The sequence below is a fragment of the Rhopalosiphum maidis genome, chromosome 4 (genome assembly GCF_003676215.2).
Source record: "Rhopalosiphum maidis isolate BTI-1 chromosome 4, ASM367621v3, whole genome shotgun sequence".
NCBI lineage: Eukaryota > Metazoa > Arthropoda > Insecta > Hemiptera > Aphididae > Rhopalosiphum > Rhopalosiphum maidis.
Genome location: NC_040880.1, coordinates 45619125 through 45637562, shown reverse-complemented (window position 1 = coordinate 45637562; position 18438 = coordinate 45619125). Strand labels below are relative to the sequence as shown.

The window sequence follows — 18438 nt, the reverse complement described above, 5'->3', positions numbered from 1 at the left end:
GTGCTATTTTTGCAAAATCTTCTACGTGTTTTCTGTAATATGAGCACATTCCTATAAATGACCTAGCTTCTTTTTGAGTTGTTGGTTGTTTGAACTCAGCTATTGCTTTTGTATTTTTATCCATCGGTTTAATACCTTCATGAATTATTATATGGCCAAGTAATTCAATTTTGTTATTAAAAAAGAAACATTTACTTGTTTTAAGAGAAAAATTTAATTTATCCATTATTAATAAAGCATTATTGAACAATTATTTATTATTCACAATATTTTTTTATAATAATTCAAATTTAGAAATTTTATAAAATTCATCAAAATATTAAAAATATACAAACTGTTTTGTTTTTATACCAAAGGTTTGAAAATTTAGAACAAGATTTTTTATGAGTACTTCATATTGAAACCATCAAATCTAAAGAATTTGTATACACGTTATACATGGGCAGTGACGTCATCTAAGGGGCACATGAGGGTGCAGTTGCACCCATTTTTTTTTTTAGGGAGGAAAATGTATCATTTTGCACCCACAGACAACAGTCAAAAATATTATACTATTTTAAATATAGAATACAGTTTTACATAAGGATTTTTTCTATTACTTATGTAATAGCAGCAGTTAAATATTAGGTGACACAGGGAAACACACCCTTCCCACAGGTTTGTGAATCACCATAAACGTTTGTACCCACATGAGTTTCTACCAAGTGCCGCTTATGTTTGTGGGAACTTCAAACCATCAAACTTTTATGTGTATTATTACACAATGACCATTGATCACTCAACACTTAATATACATCAGAGTAGTACCCACTTGCCTACCTTTTTTTAATATAAACCCCAAATTGGTATGAGCTATTAACAATTTAAATAACTTAATAGAATAAAATTTAACCAACTAAGATGATTGTTAAGTTGTTTTGAATCGTACAGGACGAATAATACATGTTTATTGTTTATTATTTTGACTGAAACCATACTGCTCCTCCATAGGTCAAAACTGGTTTTCAATAAATAAATATTGGACAACTAAAATGCACTTACCTCTAATTATTATTTTACTAATTAAATAAATAACAATTACATAATCTATTTTTTTTTTATTAATTTTTTTTTCATTATAAATAATATTAATTATTATTTTATTTTTGATATTTATACAAATATCATAGCTCATGATTGTATGAGCAATACAATACAAAGATATTTATAGTTTTACAGTATTTAATAAGCCTAGTTCTAGAAAAAGGCTCAACATCTCAACAATTTAAATCTACCCTTACAGACCTAAGAATGCAGTTTTAAACTGTGCGTGTAAAATTTAGTATGACAAAAATTCAAATTCAACTAATTTTAAAAGATGGTGAATAAACAATTGACTAAAGATATATGCAATGAATATAACAAATAAATCATTATCTGCTTTTACTAAAACATACAATCATAGTACTTAAAATTGATTTAGTAAAACAATGGGTAATAAGTTTAAATTGAGATCAATGTTTTTACCAATCATAAGTTTAGGAGAAAAAAAAACTGAAACATATTTCATACACAAATATAACTACATATACATGTTACATTCTGACACAAATTGGTCTGCAAGGGTGAAAATAGTCAAGGTTTTACATTATTTATACTATATATAATTATTTTATAATTTACTTATGTATAAACCTTAATTTACAGATTAATAGGGATGCCCTTATATATATTTATATAAATTTACAGCGAGCTTAATTTTATTTAAACATTCTAATTAGACAGAAAAAAAAAATTCTCACAACCGTTAATATCTAATTTGTTTTATCTTGATTATTTTTCTCATAAGAAAATTTCTGTAAAAAAATTCCAATACGTGGATAGTTTTCCCAAAATTTACTTATAAAGTACAGCTATAGTTACATAATGATTTCATTTTTGTAGAAATTTCGTCCATTTCAAAAGGAATTAAAAATGTAAGTTACTTTCAAGTTATGGAAGACTATACCTACAACTTTATTAATACTATACTTATGACACAGATGTCAGATATTGGACGGAGGTAAACTGTGCCAATGGAGTCTATCGGATTGGTTGTGGTTCATTAGCAGAAGCTGCTGCTGCAGTTGTTGGGTCATACTCCATAACTTCTTGATAGATAAGTTCTTTCCATTGATCAACTGTATGTTCACGTTCATCTACTGAATGGTCCCATGGTCCTGGTGCTGGTGCATTTACTTCACTTTCATCATACCAAACATTTATATATGGATGTAGCAATGCATCGTCCACAGATATACGCTTCTCTGGATCAATAACTAGCATTCGAGACAAAAGGTCACGAGCTTGGCTTGCTATATTATACAAATATATTATATCAGTTGAATTTTATTTAGAATTTAAGAAGTATAAAATAAATTAGCTGTAAATCAATGTTAATCCCTTAAATATTTAAAGAAAAATTATATTTTTTAGATTTATACACATTTTATTATATGTGTATTATAAAATTAATAATATTACCTTTTAGTTTATTATGTTCAGATGAATCTGATGGAAATAGTACATCAGGGAATAATCGATCAAATGAATAACCTGGATAACGAGGTCTATTTTCAACATAATTTCTAACAGTTGGTTGTAATCTTCTCATAAATTCTTGCGATGGTGTGCCCAATTGTTCTATAATTAGTAATAATTTAGTCTAAATATTATTTTAAATTATGCTGGTGAAAATATTTTAACTTACCTATAATTTTATTCCATTGATCTATATGATCAGTTCCAGGAAATAAAACGCCACCTCTTATCATCTCGCCCATAATACAACCTACTGACCAAATATCAACATTTTCTTTATAACCCATACCTAAAATTACCTAAAATAGATATAATGAATACAATTTCTATTAGTATTAATTATTTTATAATTTATAATAATAATACAATATTACCTCTGGAGCACGGTAGTATCTAGTAACAACATATGGCGTCATCATAAATGTAGTTCCAGCTGTTCGAGCTAATCCAAAATCCAAAATCTTTAATGTGCAGTCAGATTTTACAACAATATTACTAGGTTTAAGGTCCTAAGAAAGGTACAAGATACATGTTATTAAAATCAAGGTCATTAATCAAAAATAATATGTTTATAATACTAACTCTATGAATAATTCCTGCTGAATGTAAATGTTTAATACCACATAACATTTGATATAAAAGATATGACATTCGTTCATGATCAAGATCCATTTGGATCACCTGGCATAGATTAGCATCCATTAGTTCCATTACCAAGTACACATCTTGAAAATCATCTAATGTTCTTTGTGGTGTGAAGGCATTTAGTAAACCAATAATCTAGTAATTAAAAATATTTTATACTTATAAATAATTTATTCCTATAATTAATTAAAAGGTCCAGTAGAAAATCCAACTATCACCACTTTTTTTTTAGATTGTATGTTATTATATTTTCTGATAAAGAATAATTTTACTGCAATAACCGACAAAGTCCACTATCCTCTGGCCACCAAGAGAGCGCTACTCCATCGCACATCCAAATGATTGAGTTCCATGGTTTCGTACCCAAATATCTCTCAATCTACTAAATAATCACGTGTGAACAGACTAATTTTGGTCGTCGCCAAGAAGCGCTCTCTTGATGGCCGGAGTATAGATAATCTAATATCATACAAATAGGTAATAGAAGATAAATATAACTGGTATATAGAGTGTGGTGCAATAAAATCAAGTATTATTTTAATTTTATACTGCTTGAACCATTTTAAAATATGGAGATAAAGTTCTTATACTGAACCCTTCAATTATTCTTTTATTATTTAATTTTTAATACATACATTTTTATGATTTACTAATTTCATAAGTTTGAACTCTCTATATGCTCTTTTTGCATGTGTTACGTTTTGAAATGGTCTGGATAGTTTTTTTATTGCAACGCTTTGTTGAGTAATGGTATCCATAGCAGCACTATAGGAAATTAAAAATTAGATAAATCTAGTACTAGTAAAATTGTCTTGGTACTTACACCACCATGCCCTGAGCACCTAAACCTTTGGGTACAAGATCAACATATCGTCTGGGAACTGAAAATTCAGTATCACCAAATACTAAAGTGTAGAACATATCAGCTAATTCAGTCATAGTGTCTGGTTTATTTTGAGGTCTTTGAACAAACCTTGATTGTGTTCCGAGCATTTTGTGGACAAGCTCAAATTCAACTTTACCAAACACAAAAAAAAAAAAAAAAAATAGTGCAACTACAGAAAAATAAATGCATTTAACATAAAATTATAACAATAAATTCATGTTATTCAAGCTTTAAAAATAATAATTTTTAATATACACTAACTACATTATCTAACTTATCATACAGCGTAAAATACATGTATTTTCATAGATTAAGTAATATAAATAAAGTTTTAAACTTTAAATTGAGTATTAATCGCATGAAGTTATCATTAATAATCAGTAATAATAAATGTATTATATATTTTATAATTTAATATATTTAATTTAATTTTTGATTAAAGAGTATATAAGTTCAATTAATTGTAGTTATAAATTTCTAAGCACATTCTTTATAAAAGCATTTAGACGTTATGGTGTATATAAAATGTAATATTTATTTTATTCATACAGAAATTCTATCCCAAAATACTACTTAATTAGCTCCAAGGGCATATCCAGATATTTTTCATGGGAGGTCCAAATTTTTTTAACATATAAAAGGTATCATACAATCAGTGGTTTACATCTTAAGAATTTTAAATTCCATCAATCAATGAGAGGTAGGGTCCAAACCCAAAATTCCCACCTTAGATACACCCCTGATTAACTCAATAAAAATGCTTAAGCAGAAGTTATTAATACATTATTTATTATATTTTATGAACTGTACGAGAAAAATATATGCCTAAACTCTAAACATACTACATTAGTTTTGATAAAGAGGTTTCCAAAACTTACAACTATAAACAAATAAATAAAAACTAATAAATAATAATTAATAATAAATCATATTTACTACACAATATAAGAATAAACATGCCATATCTATTTAATTATTTTATACTAAAATATACTTACCAAACTATGCCTTGTGCTCCAGATCCAATTGGTTTTAAATTTTGGTATCGTTTCAAAATAGTGAACTTAGTATCGCCCACCTCCACTGTAAAGAAAATGGAGGAGGACACTCTAGATGTCATCCTAGGGTTAATATGAGGCATACGACCGAAGTTTTGTTCTTAGAAGCCAAAATGATCAGTAATATAATTCACACAGTATATGTAATTCAATTTTTAGTTTTTACTCGATGTAGCTGAAATTCGTTCACTTATTTAAATAAGCTAAAGATCTGCAACTAAAACAAATACAAACTAATATATTAGCCTGAAATTTTATTTTCAATAATAAGATGATTAAGATAATTAAATGATTAAGATTAAATTTAATGTTTTAATTAAAAAAGTATTCTGTAACGATATATACCTTTATTTTTCAAATAAGAACCCTTTTTTCTTATGTTAATTATTTAGTGAACAATTTTTATAAGAAAATTTTGATGTTCCAAATTCAACATTTTGAAAAATTCATAATATAATAAAATTAAGTCCTTAAAAATGGATTTATAAAAATAAAAATTAGACATAATATTGGATCTTGTATTTATTAGGTATACTTGGTAAAAAAAAATCAACAATTGAAACTAATGAAACAAAATTTATTTATAAATTTCATTAATGATAACTAATTAATTTCAGTGGATTCTGCTTAATGTGGGCACGTTGGGACCAACCCTGTTTGCCCATAAAACCGAAATTGGTAAAAAAAAAATTATAATATCAAAAAAAGTCAACAAAATCCCTTTCTGCATGAATTTTTATTTTTTTCCAATAAAAATGTACTTATTGTAAAAAACACCAGGATTATGGAAAAAATATTCAAGTGAAACTACTCTTAAAAGTTTATTAAGGATTAATTTTTGGCACAAAATTAGGTTATGTTATATTTGAATATTTCAATAAGTATTATACTTAAAAATCTATACTTATTTTTAAAATATTCTGGACAAAAAGTGCTACTAGATTTTTTTACCAAAGATCGGTAGTATCATTAGTATCAAATTGTTATAGTTGTACATTAAGTGGGTAGTTTTTAACTTTACACAACAATAATATTTTCAATCGTTTATTTTTCATCTGAAGTTCACAATTTTACTGCTAGATAGACGTAACTGGCCGTAACTGTAACTTTATTTTCAACAATAGAAACTACGAAAAACTAATTTATGCCATTTTTGGTACAATATGCAGAAAAGAGTTTTAAGATTTAAATGGTATCTAATGCTTTTTATTACTTTCGATAAACACAATCTCATAAATATGACGAAACCCAATTAAATTAGTCGTTTTTAAATTCATATGTGTATATTAACTATATTCTAACACTAAGATAAAATTACCCATATTACGCGCGGATTTTTAAAATCTTGTTAATATACATTTATATTGGGACCAGACCATTCTGCTCATATTAAGCGGATGCCTAATATAGGTTATTATAACCGGTGCCCACATTAGGCGGAATCCACTGTATTATTATTTATTTAAAACTTGTCAATTACTACATTTTTGTCTTACTTAAGTTAAGTGATAACTGATAAGGCACTAGTTTTATAAATTTAGAATAAAAATAATTATTATTTCAATAAAGTTTCTCGTAAAAAACGAAATTAGTATACTAAACGTATATAAATATTTTAACTCCTAAAATAATATTTAACTATCAACTATCCTAATGAATAAGAAAAAAAGGAATCAGTATACATTATATAATCAGTATTATTATTAATTGTATTACTCAGTCCCGTCAGATGGATTTTTACTTATACTTCTTAAAATGTTTACCCGCCTAAATATTACTTACTTAGCATGAGCAAACATTTGCGATATTTTAATGTGTTGTAAGATTTTAAGCATCTCTACATTGTTGTGATAAAGGACACAGGCTCGAATTTTTTTATAATATATATTTTATTATTCTACAAAAATAAGATAAAAGGTCTTTAAATAGTTTAAATTATAGACAAATTGAAATTATTTAAAAGACGGAAAATACGTAATAAATAAGTGTGTTTTATTGAATTTTTACGTATAAATAGAATTTTAACTCGAACAAATAATCAGTGAAAATGTAGTTTTAAAATAATTATTTTATAAACCAATTATCTATTGATTACATTTTACTAACTTTTCTGGTATTTGTTATACTGATCAAAAACAAAGAAAATTGAAAAAAAATAATAATATTTTTCAAGTTCCGTTAAAAAAGAAATTAAGATTAGCACGTAAAACTTAAGAAACATTCTGCTTTTAAAAACATCTATTGGTAAAAAACAAATAGAAAGAACATTTTAATTTTATAACTACAAAATAGAAAATAGAAACCGGGTCCTATAGATCAAGGCAGGTAGCCATATATTAGGTACACGATTTAAGATATATTTTTAATTGTGATTAGGCACAAAGTACTATATATCTTAAAATATATCTTTGCTATATTGACAAATGTTACCTTTGTTAATTATATTTAAGAAGTTATTATTATTCAATTCGCTTATACTGATATATAAATAATTTTCAAAAAACATTCACTAAACATAATTCCAATCCAGCTAAATACGCTATAATATTATATATTATGTATATAATATAATACAATATATATATATAGCAGCGGAAAAATATTGCGTAGGAGTATGGTTAGGGTGTGACTACTGTACGCATTTGTATACACACAACAGAAAGGATCAATACAAAGTCAGAATATGGCTCCTCCCATCAATTTCCAGACTTTAAAAGCCTTATTACATTTTCATTACTTTATTAATATCAAGAAATTGATACAGTGGTTGTCGGTTAATATGATTATGGGATAATAATGAACATATAATACAATAAATATTATTCAAATAGTAATGATCAATAAGTCATTAAGTCATTAGCCATGCATGAAGTGGAAAGTTGATACATATAGAAATTTAATTCGAATTTGTTCAGAATTATTCCGTGTTCGACAACTTAATGACAATTAGGTACTAATAATTAAAAATGATTTATTTTTGCACTATCGTATTTATTTAGTAGTGTTGAAAATAAGAAAAAAATTTTTTACACAGAATTATTATATAATGTATAATGTTACATCTCACAACAATGTAAAAATTAGAACAGTAATAATTATTGAGGTACCTAATAATATTAATAGATTATTAATATATATATATAATGAATAAGTTCAGACTTTGAAATACAATATAAGCCCTCTTCTTCCCAATGCTAAATATTTATATTTTTCTAAATAATTTTTAATAATACAAAATAAAACACTATATACGATTAAAAAAAAAAAATAGATTCTAAGCGAGAATATATTAAAAACAAAAAAACTCATTTAATATAATGAAAAATAACCCGTAAGTGGGTGGGATATTTCTATGTATCAAAAAAGAAATTTACTATATTAACAAAAATTAAATCTAACCTATTTAATAATTGTCAACTAATTAAATTTAAGATTAAGTTACTTTTTAAAAAAATGTTAATTATTTCTTCAAAACATGAAAAAATGCATAGTTATATAAATTATAAATTAAAATACGACTGTAGGGAAATCATTATTGTGTTATGGAACGTCATTCATTTGAGCGAATAACCCAAACTTTTCTTGAGTATAGTATATATTATTTGGACTAGAAACTAACCAATCGTTTCAGAAAATTTATAAGTTAACAAATAATATAATAATCATAAAAAAACGCGTGTGGAATGTGTGCGAGTCATGACCTTCCTACAAAAAGTATGCATGCAAATAAATAAAATTATGAACGCATAATAATATAACTTAAGTTTTTAATTGTTTATAAAACTGTAAAAGTAATTAATAATACTATAAATAAATATTACACTTCACTTGTAATATACCGATATCAGTAGTATCTGATAATATTGTAATAATAAACATGCTGATAACAATAATAAAATATTATCTTCTTGACATTTTGCTTATATTTTTACTTAAAATATTCTTAGAAATATCTTGAATAAGAAAAAACTTAGTACTATTTTTAAATACCACTTGTGAAATAATGAAAAGTATTTACTAAGCAAAGTTCTTAAGTATCGTCTATAAATTTGGCAATTAATGTATTATATAACTTATATATTATAAAATTATTATTATTACCACGATTTAAGACAATATTATCTTAAATCGTGTTATTAACTTATAAAAATTAATACCAACGTAATAATATAAATAATTTAAAATCAGTCTAAATATTATATGTCTAAAAAAAAGTTTCAATTACTAGGGGTACGTAAAAAAGACTATAATCGTTTGATGAAAAATGATTTTTATAGTTCAAATTTGATAAACGCTTGGAAAAAAATCGCTACTATGTGATTTCAACAATTTTTGCTGTAAGAGCAACATATAATGAACCTTGTTTTACATTTTCAAGCTTTTGCCTTTAAAAATACTTACTTCAATTAACATGAATAATAAAAACAAGATAAAGTAGAAAATTTTAAATAATCACAAATATTTCAAAAATGTTTTATTTCAAGTTAAGTCTAATATTATGATGGAATTTTTATTTCAGAAATTAACAATAACAAAAAATCTATTATACCAAAAACTAATATTACAGAAATATTTTAATTTTCCGCTATTTTTTCCAAATAATTTTAAATAGAACTATGATTACTATTAACTTCCCAAAATGCCAAGTAGATTCAAATTGCAACTAAAAAACATTGTACTTGCAATGTTAAAAATTGTAGCTTTAAAACGTCATCAAGCACTAGAATTTTTTTTTGTGCATTAAACTTGTATTTAATGTGTTTTGGAAAAAATAATGATAGATTTGCAATGGATTTTTTGATTTACGGCAATGGGTGAAATAAACGTAAAATATATTTTCTAACTTACAACATAATACAATATTTAACCACACCTACTAAAGATTAAAATCTGATTAAAACAGGAAAGAAATTGATTTTGTCATTGTTTAACTTAACTTACGATATTATAATATCCTATAAATACATATTTATCAACAACTCGTGTAAGAACTTAAATCAGTATCTTTTTGAAGTTATTAAGGACCTTATCATTTTCGTTGTAATCGTAGTAATAATTAATTTATTTTTAATAAATATTATAATTAATAATTGCAGAGGATTAAGTCTAAAACCTCTCCTACAGAAAAAAAAATACGTTAAAAAATATTATTCTTTAATGAGTTTTTGGCATACATTTTTAAATGAACTTGAATGAAATTACTAATGACCTGTTGGTTATTTTATATTTTAAATTAAATGTTACAAGTCTTAGAAGATGTTACACAAGCATGTGTTGTGTTCATCTTAGGTACAACACAGCAAATATATATACATTCAATAGAACTGGCCGATATTATAATACTAATTAGTTGTAATATTAGATTATCAAACGTAAAGGTAAAAATATTATATGTTTTCTCTTGTCAATTTTATACATTTTAATTTTTTTATGGTGTATGATTACATAAAATACAAAAATATGAAAATGCTTATAACTCGCTTAAAAATTAAAATATCGTAAAAAACGTAACAAGAGATAATATTCTGAGTTTAAAGTTTGATTATAGGTCAATTCACTTTATGACTAAAGCAATCAACACAACATCGGTTTTACTTAATGTATATTTATAAGACGAAGACAAAACAAGACCAGGGCAGCACTCTTAACATATCAAATCAGCAAATCTTAGGTTCAAAATTATCAATTCTACTTAGTGGTTTTTATAAAATTTGGATGAATTTAAATCTCTTCTCAAAAATCAACATAGAGTGGGAGATTTGATATCATTCTTACCTTTAAATTTAATAAAAAAATAATTTTCTCTAATATTAAAAATAACAGTAAAATGGACTAATAAAAAAAAAAAAATATATTATGTTGTGTGTTTGTAATGTACTTCATTTTAATTTTAGGCACTATTTTGAAATGCCTACATAAATTATTATTTTAATCTACTATTTCAAATAAGCAAGATAAAATACTTACTATTTATAACTAATGAAATTGGTTAACTACTTATAAACACATTATTTATATTTTAAATGTATACATCAACATAACAATATACATATTATTATATGAATATTTATATCTGTATAACACTTAAAATAAAGAGACAACATTATCAGCTAATATTCTTAAAACCTAACTATAAAAACATAAATTTGTTTATTTTAAATATTTAAACACTTATATATCACATTGTCACTATAATAATTTTCAAACCAAGAATTAGCCACATTATATAATTATGAATATTTTGCCAGTTGCAATAAATCTTAAACACAAAATAACAATACCATCTGCAATTTTAGTATAATATTGAACTCACTCATTAGCTTTATTAATGTTAAGGTTATTTAGTGTTGATACTTATTGACTCTACAAACTAGTATAAATATTACTGTGGGCGAGGTATATTATTTATTTATTTATGAGTTATGAACCTAAATGAATTATACAATTAATAGTGATTCAATATCATACAATAAAATTACAATACAGTATATTTAGATTAGAGATGACAGTTTTTTATGTTAAAATATACATTTAGAACTTTTTTATTTTTAAAAAGTGTTTAATTAATAAATTATACTTTTAAAGATAGTAATTAACAGGAAGATTTAATAAAAATTAAGATGTGATTATAAAGAAAAACTCAAAATATTTGTTGTATTAGCAAATATTAATATAATAATAATAAACTAATGAGAAATTCTTGCAGTGGTGTATTTAGGTAATTTGTATAAAATTGTGGATATTGAAATAATCCTACAATGTGACCATTAAATTAAATAAATACTTATGTATCACAAAAAAATTGAAATTATCAAATATTAAGCTATTTAATTGAGGTTATGAAAAATAAATTATACACATTTTAAAAATTATAATTAGAAAAAAAGTATACCTAATTAATACAATTATATTAAATATATTATATATATATTATGTTATATTACAGATTTATATCTGTAACTTTATATTTATCCTTAGAAAATATAATTTTCTTTGGGCATGTGCAAAATTTTCAACTTGATTAAAAAAATTTAGCACTTGACCCAAAAAAGGTTTGCCACCTCTGCTATATATTATACATTGTTTAATTTAGTGCAATACTATTTAAAATGTTAATAATGTTGAAAGTCAAATAATGATCATTTAGTAGAAATAATCTTCAGTGAACATATACTAGTGATAATACTATAATATCTATAACACATCTATAACATGACAATGTTTGATAAAATAAGAAAATACACAGGGAAGAGAAATATTTTTGATTCATTTCCCTCGCAGTATTTATAAACTATAATAAATCATATATTAAAGCTAATTTAACTTAACAATATTGCTATATTTTATCTTTCAATAATATATTAACTTCAGATATAATGATGGTACTGATCCAGCTGCAAAACCAGGATATTTTCAATAAATTAATTAACAGACCACTTTTATTTAATTTTTAAGTTCTTAGTTCAGTATGATTTTAATAAAATTGATACAAATATACTAAGGAAAGAGTTCATACTGTTGAGTGTGAAGTCAAATTATGAGTGAGTAGGTAGTATACAAAATCTATAAAATCATTAGGTAAAAGAACTAAAGTACCCATCTAGATAAAATAGCATATAACCTAAAAAGAGTAATTATATTTTTAAATAAATAACGGATAAACATGTTACTGAATACATATATAATTACAAATATAGAACAAATTATAATTTGTGTATAATAAAAACAATAAGTAATTGGGTTGAAATTTATTAACTAGCCTAATTAATAGACATTATAATAAATTCAGAAATCGTAGACAGGCATGAAGGAAAAGAGCATCCACTGATACTACTTCAATGTGAACTAAGTAATAAAATCAGGTGGCCATTTTTATTTAAGGCGACATGGTAGGTTGTCAGGTAGTATAGTAGACACCAATTTAGCGATGAGAGGATTAGTGGCTTAAGATATTTTTGAAAATTTTAAACATAGGATGTCATATTAATTAAAGTATAGAACAAGTTAGTACAATCTTATACATTTTTAAGGTAATTAAATAAAATTTTAAACTATACAGATACCTAATTAAATTAAAAACTAAATTTCAACAAAAGGCTTCAGGTTGTACATGCTGTAATGCTGAAAATTTTGCAAATGAGCAATGGCTAATCATTTAATCCTTTTTTATATTAATAATAATCTAAATAATTAATTATAAGTAATTTTCAGTTTTAATTTTTAACATTATTATTACAATTAATACCTATTTGTTTTTATTTTACACCAGAATTAAATACTTTTTTAAATAATTAATTTAAAGACTAGAGTGACTAATAAAATTAATATAGAAACTAGATACAAATAAATATATATTAATAAATAAATACTAAATACCTCAAATGTTGATTAATTCAGAATTCGGAATATCCAAATGATTGATGGTGATTACTGATAAGAGTTCTATACAAAACACCTTTTATAAAAGGTAATAATTAATAATTTGTTATTTCACTCATTGAAACATTAATTATTTTAGTTGAATCTCTTATTTATAAAAACTATTCTGCGGCTTAGGCAGAATCAGATTTTTAGTTTTTTAGCAAAAAAATATAGAAATTTTCTCAGCAACAATTCATCACCGACTGACCGACAAACACAGATGACCCATCTAAATGTCAGTGTAACCAACACAATGTAATTAGTAGTTCTTCCATGAAGCTTAATATTATTCCATGTTATTTCAAATAAATATATTTTTTGAAAATTTTTCATTTTTCATCATTTTAAAATTAAAGTTTAAAATATGTTTTATCTACTACAAGAATAACAAAATGTTTACGCTTTTTTTTAACTAAAAATAATTCTGTTAGCAAATTAATTATAAAAATACTTGATTATTACAATTTACATAATTTTATACCTGTAAGGAAATTCGAACCTCCCCCCAGAAGAAAAAAAAAGGTTCATAACATCTAAAGAAATAATTAATTGGCAAAAAAACATTTATTTTTTTTACTATAAAAAACTTTTAATTTGTATTTATATATAATATAATAATAATAGAATAATAGAATTTTTAATTCATAACTCGTTTGTTGTATTTGTATTTTTTATAATAATATAAACTTACTTTTTTTTTAGATCCTCCATCAAAAATAAAATAAATTTGAAAATATGCCACTAGGTATATCTACATATTTATACTATATGGTATATATGCATTTAAATAATAAGTAAATATGTTTATTTTAATATTATTTGTATATATTATCTACTATCTTTTTTTTTCCTTTGCAAATCACTACATGGAAGCAGAACTGTTTTCACATTACTTAGCCCTCATGCAGCATCGTTTATTTTATGAATAGAATAAGCACACAATATATACAATTTGTTAAGTCCTCTGGGGTTCGGGAACTACCTTCCTCAGCGAGCTGGTATGTATATACCTATGTAGAATATGGCCCGAGAGGGCAAATAGGAAAAATATAACTTAAATGGGGATACGCGGAACGAGCCTTACGTTATCCAAAGGGATAATAAGGACAAATATACAGTCATATAGATAACATAAATATGTACAGCGGCTGTGGGACGATGTCTTTTCGGACCAACCCAAGTCCGCCACCCTGGACGCCCGTATTTACTAATCTACGCCATCAGTTGGCTTCGGCGGCTTGCCGCGCCCTTCCCTCTTCCTCTTTGAACATCAGGATCTCCACAGCCATCTTGTAGAAAATCCTGAACGTCTCTTGAGTGCGAGGCATCTATTCAGTTGGTCGGCAGGGAGGTCCTCGACAGGCCCGCAGATGAATGTCTTCAGCCACGAGGGAGCGGCCCAATCGTGCGCGAAGATCGTCATGCAAGCCGTCCCAGTTCGAGCAGCAGAACAGGGTGTCCGACATGCATCTCGGGCTGGGAGCCCTGCCCATGCAGTGGAGGTACTGGTGGAAGCAGCCGTGGCCGGTAAAAATCTGAGTCATCTGGTATGTCCAGGGCACCTTAGGTACAGTCCGGTTAGTGCACCTGGCGAGGTCCAGAATTTGTATTTACTATCTGAGGTATACAGTATACACATCTACCTGTAAATAATTATGTTGGTATTCTATTAACATTAGGTTGGGTTATATAATAATATTATAATTATATTTTTTTTTATAAATCATTAGTTTAGTTTTTTACTTTCTTAGCTTTTAATAAAGTAAGTATGGTAATTGAAATGAAAAAAAGTCTGAATTTTTAAAACTTCAAGAATTGTTGTTAAATAGGAAAATATAACAATATAACTCAGTTGTAACGAGTAGGTGGATAATTAAGCTACCTTTAACATAAAATATTAATGAGAGAGATCCGATATCACACCTAAGCGGTATAATGATTTGAATCCACACAAACGTCGATGTAAACAGTCCCAAAATTTAAATTTTTTAACTTAACACCAAAACTATTATAGCTAAAAAGTTGATCGATAACTCATTAAAAAGGGATTATCAAGTAGATACAAAATGTAAGATTAAAAATTTTCAAAAAAATTTATTTAATTTTTCACCGTTAAAAAAATAGTTATTTTTTTGCTAGATTTTCATTTAGCGTTGTAGATTACCAAAACTGGATAACGGATTTTGTTATTTAAGGTCTTGTTAGATTCACATTGGCTAGGAGAAGTGCAGTGAAGATTTTCAGAACTTTATCTTTTATATTAGATTGAAGATAAAGTTCTGAAAATCTTCACTGCACTTCTTCTAGCCAATGTGAATCTAACAAGACCCCAAACAACAAAATCCGCTCTCCGGTTTCAGAGATCTATCACTATCTCACTAAATGAAAATGAAAATAAAATACATTATACATACATAATGCAATTAATACATTTCTAAAAATTGAAAATCAAGAAAGTCTACATGCCGATCTCTAACTTGGCAAGCGTTTTTTTATGTACCTTACTTGAAAACGATACACCATAGATAATCGACATTTTCACCAAATGTTTCTTATATTTTTTTTAATTACGATAAAATTTTAAAAATATTTTGAAATTTTTTTTGGTTTTTTTTTTTATGAATATCAATTAAAAATAATTTATTAGGTAAAAATGCTTAAAAATGTAAACAGAATATTTTTTATAAATATTTTACTATACAATTTTGATAAAATTCATCAAGATTTTAAAAATATACAAATATTACAAATTAGTTAATAGTCCGAAATAAAAAAAAAAATTATACCTGTTTGAAAATTGAATAAAAGGTTCTTTACAAGTTTTTCAACTTATAAAAAAAATTAATTTTTTATAACCATTTCAGATTAAAACAATTTTTGATAATTTGTATTATTTAAAAAAACTTAACAGGAGATATTTTAAATTTTCATCAAATGTTTAATTTATTATTTTCAAAATAAGATAAAATTTTTAAAACAAATGTAATTGTTTTTGAGTTATGTATCAGCAAGATAAATTTTCAATTATTTTAGCTTTTTTGTATAAATTTCAATAAAAAAATTATTCACGGATAACAATTCTTGAAAATTTAATACAAGTATTCTTATATTTGTATAATAATATTAAAAATACAATGGCACAATATTTTTTTTATTATATTTATAAAATAGAATTTTAATGACAAATTGAAAATTATTTTGTAGTTAGAAATACATGAACACTATTCTTTTTATATTTAAGTTTTTAAAATTTAATATGAGATTTATCATAGGTTTAGTAAAGTTAATATTTAATACAGAAATCATAAAATCTAAAATGTATGTACATACAATTATTTTTATAGACTATTAAAGTTCAAGTTTGGACATTATTTAAACAATATTAAATATTTAAATACTTTTGTGAAACTTAAACTTTACGTGTATTATACAGGGTGATTCTTTTATCAAACAACACTCATTATTTCAAAAAGTATTAATGTTTTTAAAAATATTTTTCACATAGTTTCAAATTGTTAAAGACAACAATTTTATTAAAAAATTATATTTTTAAATATTTCTTATCCTTATAATTTTTTAAGTTTACTTTTTTGAATGACAACAGACTTGTAATTTCATGTTCCAAAGTAAAATAATTTTCTGAGTATTTTGATACATAAAATTCGAATTTAGGGTGAGTAATTTATGAGTTATACGTATTTAAAGTTTAGTTTCGCGGAGTGGAATGGTACGAGATTACCCCGCAAAATGTTTGTCTACTACTCCGCTTGTCTAAACTTCAAATACGTATAACTCATTAACTACTCGCCCTAAATTCGATTTTTATGTATCAAAATACTAGGAAAATTATTCTGTTTTGGAATATGAAATTAAAGCACTATGTTGTTTGATAAAAGAATCATCCTGTATATTCATATTATTTATTATACTTACAAAATAACATTTTTTAATTTATTTTAAGATATCAACTATTTATTTAATAACCTTAATAACTACTTTAATAACTCGGCACCCAGTATAGAGCAAAGCGGTACTCGTGTTCCTCAAACCCTTTTTTAGTTTTTTTTCTTAGATTCTTTTTTCTTCATTGACTATAAATCATGTACAAATATTTAAAATACTTTAACTCTTTAAGAGTTAGTTATAAATATTTGAAATTTCCCATTTTTTTTTTTTTGGTTTTTTTTCTATATATGTTAGTAAACAATTATTTAGTGAGAAAAAATACTTGAAAATTGAATACAAGGTTTTTCATAATCTGTTCATTTATATAGTTCATCTATAGTAAAACAAAATTACTTTAATATCAATATCAAAAAATATCTAATGGAATGTGATATACTACTATACAACAGTGGTAATGTGGTATCCAAATTTTTTATTTTATTTGTAAAATTATTTACTTTTATAAAATATTTGTGTTTAGTCTAATAAATCACATATTACAAGACTAATTAGTAATTACTAGTCACTAAAACTGATTAAAATTTAACATTTATTAATTAACTTTATTTTAAATATTCACTATTAAACAACAACATATTGCAATATTCTTATATATGAAAAATAAATTAGTATAAGGTACTCGATTATAAACATTTCAAAATCAACTAAACATTACAGAAAATTTGTTTATTATATATGTATTTATAATAATATACAAAAACATATTTTATTTTTATACCAAATAATGGCTTACAAATATGAAATAATACACCAATTTTAGATTATAAAAAAAATAATAGTAATAATGATACTTATTTTAAATAACAACAAAAAATAATAATAATATAATATAGAACTCAATTTTAACATCATGAAATACAATACAATGGATACAATGGTTTTGAAAATATCATAAATCAAAAT

General features: G+C 24.7%; 1 protein-coding gene across 2 annotated transcripts; it reads right to left on the bottom strand.

Moving 5' to 3' along the window:
• Positions 1-1111: 1111 nt before the first annotated feature.
• LOC113556940 (stress-activated protein kinase JNK) lies at positions 1112-13772 on the bottom strand. 2 transcript variants are annotated; one of them, XM_026962183.1, is made up of 8 exons: positions 13525-13772; positions 5089-5365; positions 3840-3969; positions 3142-3339; positions 2934-3068; positions 2729-2858; positions 2503-2661; positions 1112-2333 (listed from the first exon to the last, which is right to left on the bottom strand). In XM_026962183.1, the coding sequence occupies exons 2-8, from the start codon at positions 5229-5231 to the stop codon at positions 2062-2064; spliced, it is 1167 nt and encodes a 388-aa protein (XP_026817984.1). In that variant the 5' UTR covers positions 5232-5365; positions 13525-13772; the 3' UTR covers positions 1112-2061. The 2 variants fall into 2 exon arrangements, with proteins under 2 accessions (XP_026817984.1, XP_026817983.1); XM_026962182.1 differs by lacking the exon at positions 13525-13772 and adding an exon at positions 4028-4220 and having other exon boundaries at positions 2062-2333; positions 5089-5228.
• Between the last annotated feature and the right edge of the window lie 4666 nt (positions 13773-18438).